General features: G+C 58.2%; 1 protein-coding gene across 1 annotated transcript in view; it reads right to left on the reverse strand.

Annotated features, from left to right (window-relative positions):
• The window catches only part of CACNA1B (calcium voltage-gated channel subunit alpha1 B), a 172,368-nt gene that overhangs the window by 55,261 nt on the left and 95,712 nt on the right, over positions 1–21,395 (reverse strand). Inside the window, exons 16-20 of the mRNA XM_028497927.1 lie at positions 17,537–17,654; positions 15,499–15,566; positions 12,460–12,566; positions 4,857–5,669; positions 3,703–3,920 (exon numbers count right to left, since the gene is read on the reverse strand). Of these exons, the coding sequence (XP_028353728.1) occupies positions 3,703–3,920; positions 4,857–5,669; positions 12,460–12,566; positions 15,499–15,566; positions 17,537–17,654 (1,324 nt within the window). The remainder of the gene's footprint in view (positions 1–3,702; positions 3,921–4,856; positions 5,670–12,459; positions 12,567–15,498; positions 15,567–17,536; positions 17,655–21,395) is intronic.

Here is a 21,395-nt window from a genome sequence, read left to right on the forward strand (position 1 = left end):
AGTCAACTGTTTTCCTATATACCAACAATGAACAAGTGAAATTTAAAATTAAAACACAACACTATTTACATTAGCACCCCACCAAAATGAAATACTTAAGCATAAATCTAACAAACTATGTACAAGATCCCTATGAGGAAAACTACAAACTCTGATGAATGAAATAAAGGAACTAAATAAATGGAGAGATGTTCCATGTTCATGGATGGGAGGACTCAACACTGTCAAGTTGTCAGTTCTTCCCAACTTGATCCATAGATTCAATGCAGTCTCAATCAAAATCCCAGCAATTTATTTTATGGATATCAGCAAAATGATTCTAAAGTTTATATGGAGATGTAAAAGTCTCAGAATAGCCAAAACTTCAATATTAAAGAAGACCGAAGTTAGAGGATTGGCACTACCCGACTTCAAGACTGACTATATAGCTACGGTAGTCAAGACAGTGTGGTACTGGGGAAAGAATGAACAAATAGATCAACAGAACAGAAGAGAGAGAGAGTCCGGAAACAGACCTCCACAAATAACAGTCAACTGATCTTTGACACGAGAGCAAAGGCAATACAGTGGAACAAAGACAGTCTCTTCGACAGATGGTGTTGGAACAACTGGACATCCACATGCCAAAAAACTTAATCTGGAGAGACTTTACACCTTTCACAAAAATTAACCCAAAATGGCTCATAGGCCTAAATGTGAAATGCGAAACTATAACACTCCTAGGAGATAATGAACAACTTTTGCTCTGTGAAAGACACCAAGAGAATGAGAACACAAGCAACAACCTGGGAGAAAATGTTTGCGAAAGACACATCTGATAAAAGACTGTTATCCAAAGTATACAAAGAACTCTTAAAACTCAAAAATAAAGACAACCACCTGATTAAAAAATGGGCAAAAGACCTTAGACACCTCACCAAAGAAGATATACAGAGGGTAAATAAGCATATGAAGACGTTTCACAGCAAATGTCATCGGGGAAATGCAAACCGAGACAATCTGATACCATGACACACCTATTAGAATGGCCAAAACTGGAACAGTGACAACACCAAATGCTGGCAAAGATGTGCAGCAACAGCAATTCTCATTTATTGCTGGTGGGAACATAAAATGGTACAGCCAGTTTGGCGGTTTCTTACAAAACTAACCATATTCTCGCCATATGATCCAACCATCACTCTCTGTAGGATTTAGCCAAAGGAGGTGAAAACTTATGTCCACACAAAAACATGCACACAAACGTTTATAGCAGCTTTATTCGTAACTGCCAAAATTTGGAGGCAACCAAGATGCTCTCCAGTAGTTGAATGCATAAATAAACTAAGCTACATCCAGACAATGGAATATTATTCGGCACTAAAAAGAAATGAGCTCCTAAGCCATGAGAAAACATGGAGGAACCTTAAATGCATATTGGTGAGTGAAAGAAGCCAATGTGAAGAGGCTACACACCGTGATTCCAACTATATGACATTCTGGAAAAGGCAAAAGAACAAAGACAATGAAAAGATCAGTGGTTGCCAGACGTGGATGGGAGGTGAGGAGGAATGAAGAGGCACAGCACCGAGGATTTTTAGGGCAATGAAAATATTGTGTGTCATGTTACAATGACGGATATACGTCATTATACATTTGTCCAAACCCACAGAATGTACAACATCAAGAGTGAACTCTAATGTACCCTGTGAACTTTGGGTGATTATGATATGTCAATGTAGTTTTATCCTTGGTTTTTTAAAAAAAAAAAAGCACCATTCTAATGAGTGAAGCTGGTAATAGGGAGGGCTATGCATGTGTGCAGGCAGAAGAGTATACGGAAATCTCTCTACCTGCCTCTCAATTTTGTTTTGAACCTTAAACTGCTCTTTAAAAATTTGTCTCTAAAATTTTTTTCAAATAAAAAAATTTAAAAGTGGGCAAAAGATATGAACAGGCACCTCACCGAAGAAGATATACAGATGTCAAATCAGCTTATGAAAAGAAGCTCAAGATCATATATCATTAATGAATTGCAAATTAAAACAATGAGATATCAATACACACTCATTAGAATGGCGAAAATCCAAAACACTGACAATACCAAATGCCGGAGAGGATGTGAAGCAACAGGAATTCTCATTTATTGCTGGTGGGAATGTAAAAATGATATAGCCAGTTTGTTAGACCAGTTTCTTACAAAGTTAAATGTAGCTTTACCACGCAATCCAAAAACCATGCTCTTAGGTATTTACCCAAATGAGTTGGAAATGTACGTCTACACAAAAACCTGAACATGAATGCTTATAATAGCTTTATTTATAACTGACAAAATTTGTAAGCAACAAAGGTGTCCTTCAATAGGTGGATGGATAAATAAAGTGTGTTCCATCCAGACAACGGAATATTATTCAGCACTAAAAAGAAATGAGCTACCAAACCATGAAAAGACACGAAGGAACCCTAAATGCACATGGGTAAGTGAAAGAAGACAATCTAAAGAGGCTACGTACTAGGTGATTCCAACTATAAGACGTTCTGGAAAAGGCAAACTACAGAGACAGTAAAAAGATCAGTGGTTGCCAGGGTTGGGGAGGGGGGGCCACACCTCGACTCCCGTGGACAAAAACCAGGTGGGGACCCTCAAGCTAATCCAGAAAGAATCAGACCCGGGGGCTGATTTCGGGAGTCTGGGAAGACAGACACACTACTGCCACGGGAGGTGAAACGACAGAACGGACCAGGGAAAGCCTTCTTCCAAGGAAGCAACGAGGAAGGGGAGGCTCAGCGGGCAGGGCCAGCCACCCCCACTGCTACACCTGGCGCTGTGCGCTGTACATCGGCCCCAGGCGAGAGCACCTGAGTAAGAGGGAACGGGCGCGTGCACGTGTCTGTGTGTGGACACGTCTGCAGACAGGCAAGCGCGTGGCAGCACCTGGGTCTGCCTAAGGCTGGATCTTCATCTGGAATTCCAAGTCACTTCTGGCCCTGGGAATGTTTTTTTCTATACTTGGTGTTCACAAAACGCCCGTGCACCTGCGCACAACGTGAGGGGCCTGTCTCTGTCACCTGCAGGTTGGCATTTTATTTACACTGTGCCCTCAGGGCCCGCACACAAGTCAGTTGCGGAGTGGCTGCTCCATCAGGACCTCACACACGGTATGAGGGAGGGAGGGGAAGAAAAAGGGAAGCTCAGGCAAAGGTCCGGGAGGAACTGCAGAGCCAGGACCATAAGTAAGTGGGTGGCAGACCACCACCCTGAGACCCTCCTCCTCTCACCCGTTAGCTCCAGACCTCGGTCAGGTCAGTGGCCACAGTCCTGAGCAGCGTTTGTGCGACTATGAAGAGCCGTGACCATGCTGCGGTCTGCCTTCCCGACGAGACTCTGAGCCCCGTGAGGGCAGCCCAGTCCCACTCCCTCCTGCCGTGCCCCCTGCACTCTAACACCATGCCTGGCACTTACCTGGTAACTTGCCAATATCGTTGGAAGGAAGCAGACTAGAGCTTAAGTGACATGTAATAGCAATAGCGCTCCTCCGGGGCACTGGAAAGCAAAGGGATATCAAGGCACAGATGCTGACAGCAAAGACTTTCCAGTTGGGGAACACTTCACAGAGGCAAGCTCTGTCCCCAGGTGGCTGCCGTGGAGCGGAGGGAAGGGGGGAGAGCAAACCGAGCCTGCGCAAGGTGGGCCCTGCCCTGAGGTTATGCGGAGATACTCACTGGGAACAACCGTGGTCTCCCCGGGAAGGCCAGTCAGCGTCACTGGGACATGCACAGTGGTGCTCAGATCCGAGGGTTGACTGCCCATTCGAGTAACGTTCCGCTGATTATCTGCATCCTCTGGCTGTTCTTCCACCTTCTCTAGACAGGTGCTGGGCAGGGCATGCACAGGGCCCACACCCATTACCCCACTGGCCTCCAGGTCACAGTGCGACTCCCTGCAACCAAGAATGCACATCAGAGTCTGATGACGAGCCAAACTCCTATTCAGCCTGCAAAACCCAGCTTCTTAAACCCCTATCCAGATCAAAGAAATCCCTGATCACCTCCTCTGTCATGGTTTTTATCAGCCTATACATTTCTGTTTTTAGGTCTGAAAGGTAGGGACAGGGCTGACTCACCTGTTTGTCCCTGGCACAAGGCCAGGCATGGCTGATATCACGTTATGTGTATATAACAGAACTGTTTGCAGAACGAAGAAGCCTGGAAGAGGATGTTACCCTAAGCCACCCCACGTGGGGCCCCACCAGGGCAAAGGCTCAGCACAGAGCTCTGCACACAAAGACAGTGCCCAGGCCGGGCTGATCCTGAGCTGTGCGGCCTCTGGCCGCACGAGCTCTGGGTGGTCTGGGACTCACTGGCAAGCATGGAGACTGCCGGCCTCAGCCTAACAGCTCGCGTTACCCCTGGGTTCCCACAGAGTCACCGTCAGAGCCTGTCCCAGCCAGGCACCAGGCTGGGCTGGCCTGGGATGGGGGTCCTTTCCTTCATGGCCGCAGAGCCCAGCCCCCTCCCATTCCACCATTTAGTCCTGGGGCCTCCTCAGGCTTCCCTGACTCGCCTTCCTTCACGGGGTCACACATTTTTCTATTCTCCCTGGGGCACCTTTTCCAAGTCTCTGTGTCCCAAACCAGTCCCAACACTTTCACCCTAAGCCTCCCTTCCTCCCGGGCGCCTTAGAGCGACGCTCCCCACCACGCCGCCCCAACAAGGCAGGACTGTCACCACTCCAGCTAGGGGCTGAGACGCAGGGCTGGGGCCCCGGCCAGGTCCGCAGCCCTGACCTGCGTAGCCCGCCCAGCCTGCCCCTCCCGGGCTGGTTGGCACGTCCGGCCCAGTCACCGCTCCCGCCCCGGCCCCCCGCGCCGACTCGCCTAGGCTGGTGGTTGCGGAGCTCCTGGTCCTTGTCCCTGTCCCCCACCTCGCCCTCCTTCTCCGCGGCGGCCTCCTTCTCCGCCTCCTCGTGCGTGGACGGCGCCTTGTGGCGCGCGCGGTGCCTCCGCGCCGGCTCCTCTCCGCTCTCCGCCTCCCGGGGGCCGGCCCGGGGGCCGCCGCGGTGCCGCGCTCGCCGCTCGCCCTTAGCCCCGGGCGCCGCGCCCTCCCTGCCCGGCTCGGGCACGTGCCGGTGCGCGCGGTGGCGCCGGGGCTCCCGCTCCGCCGCCTCCTCCGGGGAGCCGCGCCGGTGGTGGCGCCGGCCGCCGTCGGGCCCCGGGCCGCGGCCACGCTCGCTCCGGGCCTCCCGGGGGCCCGCGGCCTCCTTGCTGCGGCTGCGGCGCGGCCGCGCCCGCTCCTCCCGGGCCCCCGGCTCCCCGGCCTCCGCCTTCGGGGCGTCCGCCGTGTCCTGCTCCCCCGCCGGCGGCGGGCCCGCGGCCTTGTCCCTGTCTCTGTCGCGGTGCCGGTGATGCCTGCGCGGCGGGTCCGCGCCCTCGGCAGCCTCCGCGCCCTCGGGCCGGGCCTTGCCCCCCGCGGGCCCCCGCGCGCCGTCCCGGCCCGGCTCCACCACGAGCGGCCGGTCCAGGTGCGTCTTCCTGTCGGGCCGCAGGTGGCGGGCGGTGGCGAAGCGCAGCCGCTCCTCGGCGTCCATCTCGCTGTACAGCGCCTCGCAGCTGGCCCGCAGGTTCTGCAGCCGCAGCTGGCTGGCCCGCTGCTCCCACACCGAGCGCGCCTTGGCCGAGTTCGGATGCCTGCTGTGGGGAGACCCGCGTGAGCCGCGCCCCCAAGCCGCCCCCCACCTCTCTGCCTCGCAGGGGAAGCCACGGATGGACACACAGCGATGGAGACATGGCAGAGGGCGGCGGGGGGCGGCAGGCGCCCGGGCAACCCCGCAGAGTCGAGGGGCAGAGCTGGCGGCCGATACCCGGGGAAGCAGACCTCCTCCCTGCCCCCCCGGGGGCGCCCGCAGGTGGTGAGAGCCTCACCGGGGCTGGCGGCTCAAGGCCGGGGGGCCAGGGGTGCAGAGCAGTGGGAATGACAGGCGCCAGCGTGAGGTGGCAGGCAGGCCCCCCCGGCAGGCGGGCTGCCGCCAGGAAGGCCAGAATGGGGCGAGGAGGGGCCAGCGTCCAAATGGAGCAGGACTGGGGGCGGTAGGGGGCAGGCTGCCCAAGGAGGGGCTTCCACCTCCAGGAGGGGAGCCACTGGCCAGGGGAAGACGGGGCGTCTGAGAGGGAACCCGAGAAGAGGCAGGTCGTCAGGAGCGGAGGGGACAGTTACCCGGGGAGCGAGGGGCCCCGGGGGCGGCCGGCCCTGGCAGGAGTCAGGCGGGGACGCTCCCCGCGGCAGTCAGCCCCATCTGGGCAGCTGCCGCTCAGCTCAGTGACCACTGGCTGAATGCCCAGGAGCCCAGGAGGCAGGTCTGCGGCTGGACACCACGTCCTGTGGTCAGCAGTGCCCTCCTCTCTCCTGGCTCCACGGGGGCTGAGAGCTCTCCGGCGCCAGGAGGGGCCTGTGGTCCAGGCTCAGCCCTCACTAGACAGGCTTCTAAAGGCCTTGACCGCCCCCCAGGCTCACCCACACGATCACAGGTGGATTCCACAGCCCAGGGTGCATGGAAGCCCTTTGCATTCTGGGATATTTGCTGAACAAGACCCCAAAGTTGGCGAGCCGGCACCACCTCGGCCAAGTGGAACCCTCCTCAGAGGCCAGTCGCATCCTGCAGCCTCTGGAGGTCTCAGGACCCCTGTGGGGGCAGCAGCGGCAGCACAAGAACAAGGGCGGCTGTGACATCTGGGTCAGCGGCCACCTCCTCCAGCCCTCACAGCCACCTCAGGGGCCGGTGCTGCTCTCGTCCCCATGCCACGCTGAGCGTGGAGGACGAGACTCACAGAGGGTCCACAGCAAGTCACTGACGGAGCCAGGATCGGACGCGTGCAAGGGCAAGAGGAAAAAGTGTCTAAAGGAGAGGCGAGGCCTCCGCCAGACTCCAGCTGCACTGACCGCACAGCCTAGAGCCACAGCCTGAGGGCCTTGGGGGCCCAGGCTGGACAGGTCTCCAAACCCCGCCTCTGAGCCCCAGCCACTGAGCACCATGCTGAGGCCTGCCCGCAGGGTGCGGAGCCATTTCCAGGGAAGCATGAGAGCAGAAGAGCCTGACGCCTGTCCCTGGGGGCCCAGACGGGGGGCAGGCGGGGCAACGTGTGGGGGACAGCTGTCAGCCTCTCTGACCATCTGCTGACCCACACCTTCGGCTGCCACCCCAGGCCCTGACCTGCTGCCCCGTTCCCAAGGTCACCTGGCAACAGACCCACCTTCTCTTTCCTTGGCTTCAACCCAGAGCCACGGGGGACCTACCCATCCCCAGCTGACACCAAAGCAAAGGGCCCAACTCTGAACTATGCCGAACCCTGTGAAGGGGGCAGCGGCCACCAGGGGCGTTCCCCAGCGGTGCAGCAACCCGTGAGGGCTGACAGCCGGCCACTGGTCAGGCTTCCGCATCAGCCCAGCAGGCCAAGATGGGCCTGGACTCGGAGCCACTGGGCCTACTCAGACACAGCCATGAGCCCTGGGGACCCGCCTGGCAGAACAGAAGCAGGCAGGCAGTAAAGACGATGGGGACGTGGCAGCTGGTAGCTCAGGAGGAACGGGCTCTGCCCTCAGCCGTACCCTCAGACACAGCTCCGTCTCACCCAGGAACCAGCTCAAGTCCATGGAGAGGCGGGGTGCCTGCTGGACTAGAGGCCGCGCGGGGCTGGCAGGCTCCCCTCATAACTTCCCAGGGGCGGCTCTACCAGCCCCGCTCCTGCTGGGTGGCTGCCTCTCTGGGCCTCACGCCACCGGAGACTGCGCCCGCCCAGCACGCAGCGGTGCTGCTGGCTGCCTCTCTGGACGTGTCTCTGCCTCTGTGCCTTGCTGGGGGGCGGCAGCCTGCCCCCACCTGCTTGCTGCTCTGTCCCTGCTCTGCCTGGCTTGTGGCGCAGCGTGGCCAGCGCTCGCCTCTCACGCTCTGTGTCTCCACCGAGCTCGCCGGCGGCTCCAGAATGTGCGGGCGCGGGCCGCGCCCTGACCTACAGTGCAGCGTGGCAGAGGACTCTGACCCGGCGAAGGCCTCGTCTAAAAGCACTCCCGGAGGGGGCACAGGGTAGGGCCGCCCCCAGCGCGTCCAGCGCGGCTTGCAGGCAGAGCCCGGCCCTGCCACCCTGACCCAGACGCGCCGACAGGGTTCAGAAGGAGCCTCTGAGGCGTGGCCCTGCTTTGAGGTCTCGGTGCTGAGGAAGCCAGTCACCCCTCGGTCACCCCCACCTGTGACAATGTGAAGCAGCCCAGGTACAACAGCGTTGGTACCTACGCCCGCATCTTAGGCCACCCTGGGAATCAGTCGTTCAGGATCCCGCCTTCTTACCCACGGACATCGGGGGCCCAACAGCCAGCAGGTCCGCGTGCTTGCGGGAGCACCGAGCCCAGCTGTGTGCTGGCCAAGTAACGGGGGGCAGGGGTTCAGGGACAGCAGGAGCGCCCGTCACCACCAGGACACGGAGAGGGCACCTGGCCATCTCCAGGGACTTCTCACCTGCAGGAAGAAGCCCCTGGGACAGTCAGACTGGTGTCACCCCCAGCAGGGCCACCCTGGGGTTTCTATGGCCCTACCTCAGGCTTTGGCTGGTCTCCGGAAGCCTCACGAGCAGGCAGAAGCTCCGCTCTCGTGAGAACAAGACTTCCTAAGGGTCCCAGAGACGCCCCCTCCCCAGCAAGGCAGGGCGGAGCAGGAGGACCCCACGGATGTCCCGAGCCCCTGAGCAATCTCGACCTCGTGGGAGCCACAAGGAGACAGCCCCAGAGGCACCCAGTGGTGGTCACCTCAGGAGAAGCAGCAGATCTGCTCAAGACACCAGAGTGACAGCACAGGGACAGACAGGCAGGAGGACAGAGACCAGGAGGGAGAGGAGGAGGGGCTGAGCCCAGAGAGCCTGGTCCCACGAGCAGGACGTGAGGGCGTCAGGAAGTGGGCCCGCCGTCCCCGGCCAGGCTGCGGGATGTGGGCCTGGAGCAGCCCCCTGAAGCGAATGACTTGAAGTGGGAAGCAGAGTTAGGGGCGGACAGAAGGCGTTGGCGTGTAGTTATCACGAAGCCACAGATGGAAATTGTAGCAGAGAGACTCACGGTGAGGTTACGCTGGAGACAGATGAGCTGCGAGATACAGTACCTCGAGTTTGCTTTACAAAACTGCACATGCAAAAAACAAAACAAAACAAAAGTGAGAACACCAGAGAGAGTTCTAAGAGACGCCAGCATGGTGTGAGCCGCATCGGGCCAGGGCACAGGCTGCAGTGTGCACCCAGGCAGGAGGCCAGGGATGCTTCTATCAGAATGAGGCCAGCCGAGACCTCGGGGTAAAAGAGAAGTTGAGAAAGAAAGAGCTCCCACAGAGCAGTGACCCCCACGGCTGGAGGGCAAGAGCGTCATCTTGGGCCGTCCAGCGCAGCTCTGCGCACGCTGCCCCCGGAAGGGCAGTGGGGTTGGCAAGAGCGGGCGCCACTCGTCCGCCATTCTGATCAGACCCCCGCCCCCGCCGGACCTGGCGCCCCACTCCCCTGGCGCCAGGGAGGGCTCACCCCTGTGGTCCCCTGGCCTTCGGGGCAGAGCAGAGCCGGCTGACACGGCGGCCCTACCTGCCTCCGGCCTCACCTGGGCCTGCTTCCTGAGCACCGTGCTCAGCCCCCGAGCCACCCTGGCCCCTCAGCCCCCCAGGCTCTAAGGCAGTGCCACCAGCTCGCACCCGCCTCCCCAGCGGCAAACGGGTTCTACCACCAGCCCATCTTCCCTTACGCGTCCTTCTGGAAGTGTCTTTCTGGAAGCTTCTCCAAAATCAATACAGAGAAACCATAGATCTCTTTACAGTCGTTTCCCTCCCCGGGGAGGACCAGGCGGGTCCCCAGCGCCGCCTTCTCAAGGCTGAGTCGACAAGCATTTGTGAGGAGCTCAAAGCAGCTCAGCTGCCTGCCCGCCCTGCGTGCCGACAGGCATGTGTATACAAGAGAGTGCGCAAAGCGGTGTGCATGGCGGAGTGTGTGAGCTTGTGAACGAGCATGTGAGCTGGTGTGAGTGTGACTGAGACTGTGAACATTAAGAGGACAAGGGTCAGAGCAAGCGCGTGTGAGTGTGAACCCGCGTGCGGGAGGGGCCCTGGGCACCGGCACTCGTGAGTCCCAGTGACGTCGAGGCCGACACAGCCGAGAGCCAGAAGGGCCGCATCAGCCTGAGCGTCCCTCCCTCCCAGGAGGCTGAGGGGACTGTCCCCTGAGGCCAAGGACACTGGAGCCCCAGCGGCTCTAGGGGACTCGGGCGCCCCTCTGAGGAGGGGCCGTCACAGAGCCTCCGTCCGCTCGGGCACGGCCCATGGAGCCGCTCAAACACCACGGACACGAAAGGCGCCCTGAGCATCAGAGGCTCACAGCGCGCACCTCGGCCAGGCCCCCGTCTCACAGGCCACGCAGCGCCGCTGCGGGAGCAGGTCGGGGCGGGGTCCCACGGAGCCTCTCCCACCACCTCAGGGGCTCAGGCAGAGAAGTGAACGCGGGGAGGCTGGTGCTGCCAGCAGAGCAGGGAACCGTCGGGGCAGACAGGACAGACAGGCGCAGGGGCACAGCTCCTGCCCTCAGATGTCGCCGCCCAGTGGAGGAAAGCAAACAACCAGGCACGGTGGTCCTCACGCCCACCACCTGCCTCACCGGGGAGTGGGGCCTCCAGGAGTCACATCAGACCCACTGTGCGTGCAACAGAGACGGGCTGAGGACGAGGCCCAAAGCCGCGTCCCAGGGGAGGCCTCAGGGCCCCCAGCGGGCCCAAGAGGGGGACGCGAGGGCCAATGCCTGGACATACCCCAGGTTGGCCGCGACAGGGATGGGCCGGCACCAAGCTCAGGGCCTGCTGCGAGGGAGAGCGCCAAGTGTCCCCCAGGCCCCGGAGATGCAGGTCTACAGGCTGCTTCCTGCACAGCGACGTCCCAAACGGGGGCGGGGGCGGAGGGAGAGGAAGGACATCCAAACTTCCCTCTCTGGTGTCCTGACAAGCTCCCCGTGGCTGTGCTGAGGGCCCCTCGCCTCTGAGGTCCCAGCCTGGGTGGGAGTGGACACCCTGCCGCACGTCCCCAAGGAATGGGCAGCCCTGGGCAGCAGCAGGGGACACCGGACACCACGCTCCCCTCCAGAACAGCAGGAAGGCAAAAGTTACACAGAAACTCCACGGGGCCCATGCGAATAAATGGGTCAGTCACCAGGCACGCCCTCTACGCAGACCGCCAGCAGCTTACGCAGCTCAGGAAGTAACCAGGCCACAGCAAGCCCAGGACCCAGCAGACCGAGCAGGTGCATTGGCCAGACAACAGAACTCCAGAACAGCTGGGCACTGAGCCCCCGGCAGCTGTTGGGATGATGGCGGCTGTGTCCTGCCTGGCTCCTTGCAGGCCCCCTGCACCCCTGCCTGGACCCCCAGGGCCTGGGACCTCCCTTTGCTTCTTCTCCCCCAAAGGCCAGCACTTTCTGCTCACCTTAGAGATAGGTCCTCTGCAAACACCCTCCTAGATAACAGGCCACGGCCCCGTGACCCTTCCAGGCGAGAGCGGGGCTGCTAAGATGCACCCTCACCCGGGCGTGTACACACTCCCACTCCCGCAAACGCATCCACGTGCCAGCGCACTCTCAGCACCGGTGCCTGTGTCACCACAGACGGGCCTGAGGTGCTCCGACCACGCAGCACGGCGTGCGCGGGAGAGGGAAGCAGCTGCAGAGCTGGGGCCCGTGGAGCCCCCGTGGCGGGGGCTGGTGAGCGGGCCGGAAGGCAGGGGCAGCAGCCCCAGGGCGGGCTCAGCCTGGCCCCGAGCCCCTCTGTGCTCTCTCACGGCCACCCAGTGACCGGGACTGGGCCAGACTTTCCTGCCTCCTTCCCCGGGGGCCAAGGCCCCCCGGCCCACCGTGGCTTTTGGCCCTGCGCTGGGGCGTTCTGTCCCAACTCGGAAATCCATAACGCCCCCAGCCGCGCTCTCAGCTGGCCCGGGGTGACCAGAGTCCCCGACGGAAGTCTCGGCCCCGCCTGCACCTCTGCTCGTCAGAGAGGCCTCCGCTCCACCCCGTCCCAACACCAGAACTCGATACTATTGGAAACCGCGTTAAGTCTCTTGGGCTGCTGAAGTAACCCCCTGAATCTTCCGGCTCACAAAACACACTTCTGAAAGGCGGTGTGTAAGTCAGACACACCAAGTCCCTGGCGCTGCCCGAGACTGTCCAGGGGGCCGCCTTCCGCGGTCACTCCCGCCCCCGGCGTTGCCACACCGCGCTCTCACCCCGGTGGGGAGAAGCGGGGAGGCTTTACCTGGCGGTCTCTTTGCTCAGAGGCCCCCGCAGGGGAGGAGCGCCATCCCCCGCATCTCAGCTCCTGGGGAGGGGCTGTGTCCTAACAGCTCCAGCCAAGGCGAGGGCCCCTGAGGAGGCCCGGGGGGAGCCGGGCTCTGCTTCCGCCACCGCCCACAACCCACCCCGAGAGCCTTACGCGGCGATGGAGATGTTGGCGGCAGACATGGGGCTGACTTCAGCCACTTCTTTGGCCTTTTGCAGAGCAAGCTTCTGGTTGGCTGCTTCTTCCATCTCCTCTTCGTCCTGTTTGGACAGACAGAAATGGGTAGCTAGCCTGAGAGTGCTGTGTCCACTCCGATGCCACCAGCTCTTCAGCCTGGAGCCTCTGAGTCCTTCCTGCCTCCGGAGCCAGCGGGCCAGGAAGCCAGCTCCTGCCTTAGCACGACCCACCCACCCTCCAGACACCCCTGCTACGCCCACCTCTGCAGGCAACAGTGCCCAGGGTTCCTGTGTCAGCACCCCTTCCCAGGGCGCTCACAGCTGACAGCCCCACTCCAGAGCTCCAGCCCCAGGGACCCATTTCTGCATGTTAGTCTTATTGCGTCAAAATGCAAACCCACCCCTCCTTTATTCCCACCTGCTCCCCCCGTCTCGCCCCCCACCCCTCCGCCACCCAGAGCACTTGTCACACTGGAACGAAGCCAGACTCTGCCCCAGAGTGCTGAGCCAGGGCGAGGGGCAGGCTCCCCACCCTGAGTCTGGGTCCCCACCCTGCACCACCCACAGGAACCGTCACCAGGAATGTGCCTAGTAGGGCCACCTTGCAGCCTTTGAGCTTTTCCACCTGGACTCATCGGGTCACACCTGTCTACCTGTGACCATGCCTGGCCCTGTGTTCCCTTCCCCACTGAGTTCCTGGAGAGGAGCCCCACGGCTCTCTGCCACCCGGGCGCCCTGCCTCTGCCCTCTCCATGGGAAGGGAGTGGACATCCAGACAGACGCTCCAGCCCTGACCCCATGTCACTAGGCAAAACCAACATGATTTGCTCCTCAGATCTAGACAAACAGCTCTAGGCTGAGTCTACGGGCCCTGGGACGGAAACCAGTCTCTGTGTCGTCCAGCTAGATCACTGGGACCACCCTTATATCCCCCATTACCCCAATCCCGGGCCCACCTGGCTGCCCTGGGAGCTGGCATTCCCAACATGTCCCCAAATCTCCTTGAATCTGCTTTTAGAGGCACAGTAATGGCAACTAAGCCCCCTATTAGCTGTCTGAAGGTTTCCCACCATAGAGAAGAGACGTTCAAACTTCAGGCCTCAGAGGGGAGGCAGAGCTAGACCCCCACGGAGCGCCCTAGAGACGTCGTTCCTCCAGCTATGGGCTCCATCCTGGTTTACAGCCCTCAAATCACTCCAACTGGTGTTCTACAAACAAACTCGATGTGAGTTTATTTCCACTTCAAAATAAATGATGCTACCATATATTTGTGGGACTGTAAAGGAGGGAGTGTCCGCCCTTTGGTCTCTCGGCCAGCCCAGGAAAGCCCCACAGCCTGACACAGACAGGCGTCCACCTGTCCCAACTCCCAAAGCAAGGAAATTCCTGAATTAGGGCAGTTTGCCCAAAGGGGCCACCACCTATGGTCTGTGCATGGATCCAGGGCCCCCAGGACATGGCCTGTCAGTATGTCCTCACCCACTGACAACCTTGAAGGGGCAGTGAGAGCTTTGAACTCAAGCTCACCCAGCCTAGGACAACTGGCGCCAGACCAGCGATGCTGCTGGGCACCCTAGCTCACGTGGCCCTGTAAATCCTGACCCCAAGAAGTGCTCTGTGGTTGCACGGGCCCCCCGCAGCCAGGGGCTTGGGCCATTCTCCAGCCCCTCCTGAATGGCAAGGTGCAGTCTAGGAACTGGCTGACAATAGAAACGGGCACGCCGGTGGGGATCCCCCTCCTCAGAAGCCGGCACCCAGGAGAAGGGGGGAGTCCAGGCCCACAGGCACTGCCCCAGCCCAGCTAGGCGGTGGGGGGAGGCACACTGCACGGGCCACCCCCGTGGGGCACTCCTCCCAGGGAGCCGGCTGGGGCAGCAGGGCACCTGCACGGCGCGCGGTCAGGAGCACCGTGGCACGCCTGCATCTCTGTCGCCTGCCCTCGTCAGGGAAGGCCCGAGTCAAGCCCCAGAACGGGGACAGTGTTAAGAGTCTTAGGATGTGCTAGACTGGAGTGGGTGCAGCACAAGCGGGAGGCTGTCAGGGACGGCGGGCGCGAGCGCACAGGCACCCCCCACACAGGTGCGCGCACAGGCCCAGGCCCGGCGCACAGAGCAGGTACGCGCGTGCCTGCGAGGAGCAGCGCCTTCTCAGAGCCCCTGACCAGCAGGAGCGCCCTCTGCACGGGGAGCCGGGCTCGTCCAAGCGCCAGCCTGAGGCTGAAACAGCGGGCCGCCTGCACTGCCCAGGGCAGAGAGGGTGACGGTAACCAGGCAGGGGCTTGTGTCATCCGGAGGGAAACCACAGGGAGGACATGTGGAACGACATCCCCCACCGGGCTCAAGGATGAGAGATGACTATCAGACGACTCCCGCTGGGTACAGCCTAAGGAAAGCTGTCCTGCTGGGGCACGGACTTGCTGAGAACAGGCACCGACTGCTCCCCCAGCACCAGCCTGGCCCCGACTCTGAGGACAGCACCGCCCAGCGACAGCCTGAGCTCAACCATCCACACCGGAGACTGACCACAGGGGCCCCTCACCGCCCTTTCGGGTCTTCAGACTGGATGGCCCCCAGGGCCCACCTCCTGATCCGTCTCACTCCTGAGAGGACACATCCCCCAAAGTCACATGCCCCTCAGTCACATGCCCCTCTCTCCTGAGACCAGGGCAGCCTGGCCCCCATCTTCCAGGCCCCTCTCTGGTCCGCACCCTGTCATCCACCACCTGCTCCCACGCCTCCTCTGCCTTTCTGGGCATTCTTCCCAGGCCTCGGCTTCCTGGGAGCTGCCCTCATGGTCATCTGCCTTCCCGGCATCGCTTTCTGCCTACCTCCTCGGTGCCATTCCCCCACAGCCCTGCCTGTCCGGGGCCTGGAGGAGACACTCCCGGACAGCGGTCGCCTGGTCCTTAACCCAGGTCCTGGCCCTCCTCACGGCTCTGCAGCCTCATCCAGAGTGACACGGAGTGACCCCCCACCCCACCCATACCTAGGCTGCAGGTGGGTCCCTACCTACACACCTTGGTCAGTTCCTGTGCGTTGGCAAGGTTGTCCACGGCGATGGCCAGGAAGACGTTCAGCAGGGTGTCTGGTTGGCTCCAGCTAAGGAAGGGAAGCCCTCTGACCCACAGCCTCTCCCAGGGTCAGACCACGGCTTCCTCTGACAACACGGGGGCCCATCTCCCCAGGCCCTGAGCAGCCTCGGCCTCCTTCCCTGGTGCCCACGTGCCCCACCCCCGGCCCTCCAGCCCCGTCAGCCCGTCATCCCAGACACAGCCCAGCCCAGCCGCTGGGCCCTGCGGCCCCCGGCCTCCACCTGGCCTCCTTCATGCAATCTCACATCGCCCGGCCTCCTCGAAAGCCCACACCACCCCTTCCCCCGGCCACCTCTTCAGGGCCGACGCTCCAGGCCGGAAGCTCGCGCTGTGTTTGATTAATCTGCCTTTGCCTCCTAGGAGGGCACAAGGGCTGCCCACTCTGTCCCCACCTCTCCCAACAAGCACCCAGGCTGCATGTGGGCCCCGGCACCTTTGGGTCCCATGAGCAGAGACCACCGACGGACCGGCTTCCCGGCAAGGCTCATGGACACGTGCCTGGCTCCGTTCCCACCTTTCTTTACCAAAGCCGAGTCCTGGGACCCCTCCCTCGAGGTGCCCCTCCCTCGAGGTGCCCCTCCTCCAGAGCAGCAGGAAGATGCGGATGGCAGATGCCATGGGAGTGCCCAGCAGCAGGCCGCCGTCTCCAAAGCCTCCTCCCACTGTGCCCCCTGGGAGCCGCGAAGAGGTGCTCCTATGGCCCCCAGTCAGAAATGAGGAAACAAAGGCCACAGAGGGTAGGTAACTCCCCAGGGTCCCAGGGTCGGGGGGCCCAACGGCCCTGCCCCGCCCATCTGAACTCTGCAGGCTCAGGCCCTCGCGCGGCCGCCGACCTGAATCCCTTCAGCTCTCCCGCCGCTGGAGCCACCTCTCCCCACCTCAGCGCCAGGCAGCACTGTCGTCCCTGCGCTGCCCCCTCCCCGCCCCGTCCCCAGCCCTCGGTGCCTCACCCCTGTACTGCCCCCGCAGACCCAGGACCACCCCTGGCCCCCGCGGGCGGGTGCCCTCCCGGTCACCTAGGGCCCTGCACACTGACGATGGGCCGGCGGTCCTTTGCCACGGGGTGTCCTCCGCCCGCTCAATGCCAGCAGCCCCTTCCCCTCACTGTGACAGCCGAACCGTCTCAGACCCTGCTGGTCCTGGGGCAGACGCCCAGGGACAGCCCCGTGCCCCATGTTATCCAGGGGCTCTGGGCCAGTGCCAGGCTCAAGCAGCCGTCGGCTCTGGGTGACCCCTGTGGGTCAGGCCCCCTGTCTGGCAAGGAGGTGCCCTGGGACTCAGGGGGGACCCACATCCCAGGGCAGTGCCTCCTAGACAGGCCTGCTCAGGGCCCCAGTGGGGCCCACGGGACAGGACGCCAAGGTCGGCTGCTGCCTCCTGGCACTGACCACAGCTGTGGGCACCCTCGGAGGCCTCGCTACGCCGAGAGCAGGACGAAGGCCATGCCCCTCGGGGCCCAGCCACAGGGACACGCTGCAATCGGGTAGCGCCGTCAGGGAGGCCTGAGGCAGAGCCTCCCTGGCTGGGCTTTGCCCTGACCCCGCAGAGTCCCGCGCCCCAGACCCTGAAACACAAGCCCGAGGAGCATCCTCCGCACAAGACCTTCTTCTGCGCTTCTCTGCAGGTAGGACGTTTCCGTGGCGAGGGTTTTTTTAAAAGCCCAGTGCCACAACTTAATTATGGAATCAATTAAAGTGAAAACAAAATAGATGGCTGCCCTCAGGCTGCTGACCTCGCTGCTTGCCTCGGGCCACCCCACGCGCTGCTCACGCTTTCCTCGACCTCAGGCTTATCTGCAACTCAAGCTGCTCCTGGGCGGGGCGCGTCACGGCCGCCCTCCATGGGACAGCCCCCCACACGTTCGTTCATGCAGCCCACCGCCGGCTCCTCCGTCCTCCTGGGGAGGGAGGGGAGAGCAGGCCCAGGAAGCACCGACCCCCTGGCCCAGACGGCAGAAGGATACAGTTCCCAAACAGCGTCAGGACAATGAAGTAAACCGACGAGAACATGCCTTTGCTGACTCCACCTTGCGATTCGATCCCGTGATACATCACGGCGTTCCAGTCCTCCCCAGTCAGGATCTGCAGAGGGCGGGAGGGAGCACAGCCGGGGCATGTCCCCACAGCCACCCGCGCTCGCACGCCCGCCCGCCCCCCACGAGCCCGTGGGCGCACGAGTGCGCACACACAGGTCCTTGGATGATGGTCAAGGCGGCCCAGGAGCCTCCAGAGAAACTTCCAGAAGGACATGGCTGCTGGGCTGGGTCAGGCCTTATAAGATGAATATGCTCTGGGTTTCTGCCAAGAATGGAAAAAGGAGCTCCCGGCAGGAGAGAAAGGTGAGCAAGGGCGAGGAGACCGTGGCAGAGCTCCCCATGCCCCAGAGCTGCCTGGTCACTGCCGCACCAGTGAGGAAACTGAGGCTCAGAGAGGGGCGCAAGCTGCTCACGGCCAGACAACAGCTGCAGGGCCTCTGCCCCTCCAGGTTCCTGCCTCCCCGGCCCAGGGGGTCCAGGCCACGAGGGCGGCTAAATGCCGTCCTTGCCCCATCGGGAAACACGTGCCTCTTTTTCGCTTGTAGTTTGGGGAAAGCACAAGGGGATAAGGTAGCAGACATTCGTGTGTCTGCCTCTCAGAATGGAAATTGCTAACATTTTGTCGTATTCGCATCAGGTCCTACACTGCCCCCATCACCCTCGCCAGGCAGCCCCAACCGTGAACCTGGGGGGCTCCCGTCTGTGGGGTGCTACACCACACAACACACACACCTATAAACGAAATACACCATGTGTGTTTTAAACATGCACAAGCAGGTGTCAGACTACATCATCATTCCGTTCATTCACTCTTTTATCTTTGAAGTTTACCCGTGTGGGCACATATAAACCCACTGTTCGTGGAAGGTGCTGCGTAGGTTCCTTCCATGTACTCACCCATCTTCCCCAACAGGCACTTGCGAGGTTTTTGCCGCTGTGTCCCATTGTGAACATGAAGTTTGTCTAGAACTGGTTCTGCTGGATCGTAGGTTCTGCACACCTTTGACTTCACCAGACATTTCCAAAGTGCTTATCCCAAATTACAGTCCCACCAGCAACGCAGGCTGTGTCTTCCTCACACCCTCGTCCCAAACTGAGCACAGTCACACCTTGCGATAGCTCCCGGCCGGCCGCGGGGCGAATGGAAGAGCCAGTCAGGCGGGACATCTTCTCTTGTATCCAGTGGCTGCTCAGATCTCCTTTCTGTGGCCTTTTCAACTCTTTGGCTTGCATTTCTGATAACTCAGCTTTTCTTACTGACTTCCTTATGTATTCTTGTATATACTAGTCCTCTATCTGCAATGCCTCCTGGAAAAATCTTCTGCTGGTCTCCTTTTTGCTTTTAACTAATTTTTTTGTGTTATAAAGAACTTTAATGAAGTCAAATGTATCAGTCTTTTCCTTTATGGTTTCTGCTTTTTGCCCCTTAAGAAGTCTCTCTCCATCCCAAGGTCATAAAGAATTTTCCTATATTTCTTCAAATCATTTTAAAGTTTGGCTTTTAGGTCTCTAATCCAACTAGAGCTTGTGGTTACTGCTCTGTGCACACCTGAGGATGAAGACCTACTTTTGTCCCACACAGAAGGCTCATTTTTTGACCATCCCATCGCCCTCCCATTGATTTAAAATGCCATCTTTTTCATATGACCAACTTCCTACATAGGCTTGGGCATGTTTCTGGGCTTTCTAGTCTGTTCTTTGATACTTTGTCTTTATACCTCACAATCTTCATTACTGTAGCTTTATAATAAGTCCTGATATATGGAGGGGCACATCACTCCTTCTTGAACTGTCCTGGCTATTCTTGGCCATTTACTCTCCCACAGAATCCGTATGCTGAATTCCAAGAGCAGTTCTGTTGGGATTTGGGTCACAAAGTAAATTAGGGAGAACGGATCCCTTTACCACAGTAAGGCATCCCATTTATAAACAGAGGTTTTCAGTTCTTTCGGTCTTTTAATAACAATTTATAATTTCACCTGTAAAAGTCTTGCATACTTTTTGTGGATTTATTTCTGGATAACATAGCTTTTGTTACTACTGTAAATGAAATCTTTCATTTTAATTGAATATTCTAATTGAATGATACTGTTATATAGAAAAGCTTTATTTTTCCTATGCTGATCTTGTGTTCAGCAACAATGAATTCTCTTATTATTTCTAATTGATTCTCTTGAGTTTTCTATGTAAATAATCACACCATTTGTAAATAATAAGTATTTTGTCTATTCCTTTCCAGACCTTCTACCTCTTTCTTTTTCTTATTACACTGACTTCAACTGCCCGAGTACTAGATATCCTTGGTTATGCTTTCAATCTGTATTAGTCTGGGTTCTCCAGAGAAACAGAACCAAGAGGAGATGTCTGGGTATATCTTGTGGTCATGGAGAATAAGTCCCAAGACCCACAGCTGACAAGGAGAGACAACGGTTTAAGTTTCAGCCCAACTCTGAGTCCAAAGACAAGAGAAGACGGATGTCCCAGCTCAAAGATGGTCGGGCAGCGAGAGTGGACTCTCCCTTAACTCGGCCCTTTTACTCTACTCAGGCCTTCGGTGGACTAGGTGAGGCTTCCACATCTGCTTTCTCAAGTCCACCGATTCAAATGCTCATCTCATCCAGAAACACCTTCATAGACACACCCAGAAATAATGCTTAATCTAGGCACCTCATGGTCCAGTCAAGTTGACATAAAATTAACCACCAACAATCCTTTATCTGTGATGTTTGCTACGGTCTTTGTAAAATAATAGCTTTATTGAGATATAATTAACATACCATATAATTCAGTCATTAAAAGTGTATAATTCAATGGTTTTTAGTATATTCACAAATATGTGCAACCATTACCACAGTCAATTTTAGAACTGAATTCTAAATTCAGAATTTAGAATTCAGAATTTAGAATTTTATTCCCATCTCCTCAAAAAAGAAACCCATCCATACTAGCTACCCACCCAACTAGCTGTGGGTTTGTTTTGGGTTTGGTTTTTTTTTTTTTTTTTTTTTTTTTGAGTCCTTAGTATTTTAAGTTCTTTGTATAACATGTTTTTCATCACAATATCAATATTTTATCTTTCTAAATCTATTGATATGCTTATTTTTCTCTTTTAAACTGTAGAGATCAGGAAATTACATTGACTAATTATTGTATTACTGAGAAAAGCACAGTTTAGCCATGAGGTTCTCTTTTATACACAATTGGATTTGATTTTTGAATATTCTATTTCAGACTATTTGCAACTACCTTCACTGAGCGAACACTTAGAGTGCCTGCCTGCTGTGTGTCAGGCAGTCTTCAGGCACTTGAGATCCTCAATAGACAAAACAAAGCCCCTGCCTCACAGATCTGTGGAAGGAGAGAGCTCTCTGAAATGGAGCCAGGAGGCCTGGATGGAATCTGATCTTTTGACCACTTAATGTCCTAATGCAGGCCTCCAGAACATCTGTCAGAAACTCAAGACACTTATCAGACACCTACCCTAAAACGCCTGGTGACAGCCATCCCTGAAGGACACACATTTCCCTTCTTGTGTCAGAGCACAGCCCCGTGGCTTTTGTCTTACAAGCCCCCGACTCTATCTCTTCCCCAGGACACTCTTTTTATTTTAGCCAAATCTGTGTCTCTTGAATTGCAATTCTTAAGACCCCAAAACACTTCTTATTTGCAGCCTCCTGCAGTTTTTTTGGTTGACAGAGCTCACACTCTGTCTGCATTTTGCTTTCCTTACACTGTCTTTGCCGGGCTGTGGGGTCAAGGTTGTCCTAGCCCCATGAAATGGTTTCTT

The sequence above is a fragment of the Physeter macrocephalus genome, chromosome 13 (genome assembly GCF_002837175.3).
Source record: "Physeter macrocephalus isolate SW-GA chromosome 13, ASM283717v5, whole genome shotgun sequence".
Lineage (NCBI taxonomy): Eukaryota > Metazoa > Chordata > Mammalia > Artiodactyla > Physeteridae > Physeter > Physeter macrocephalus.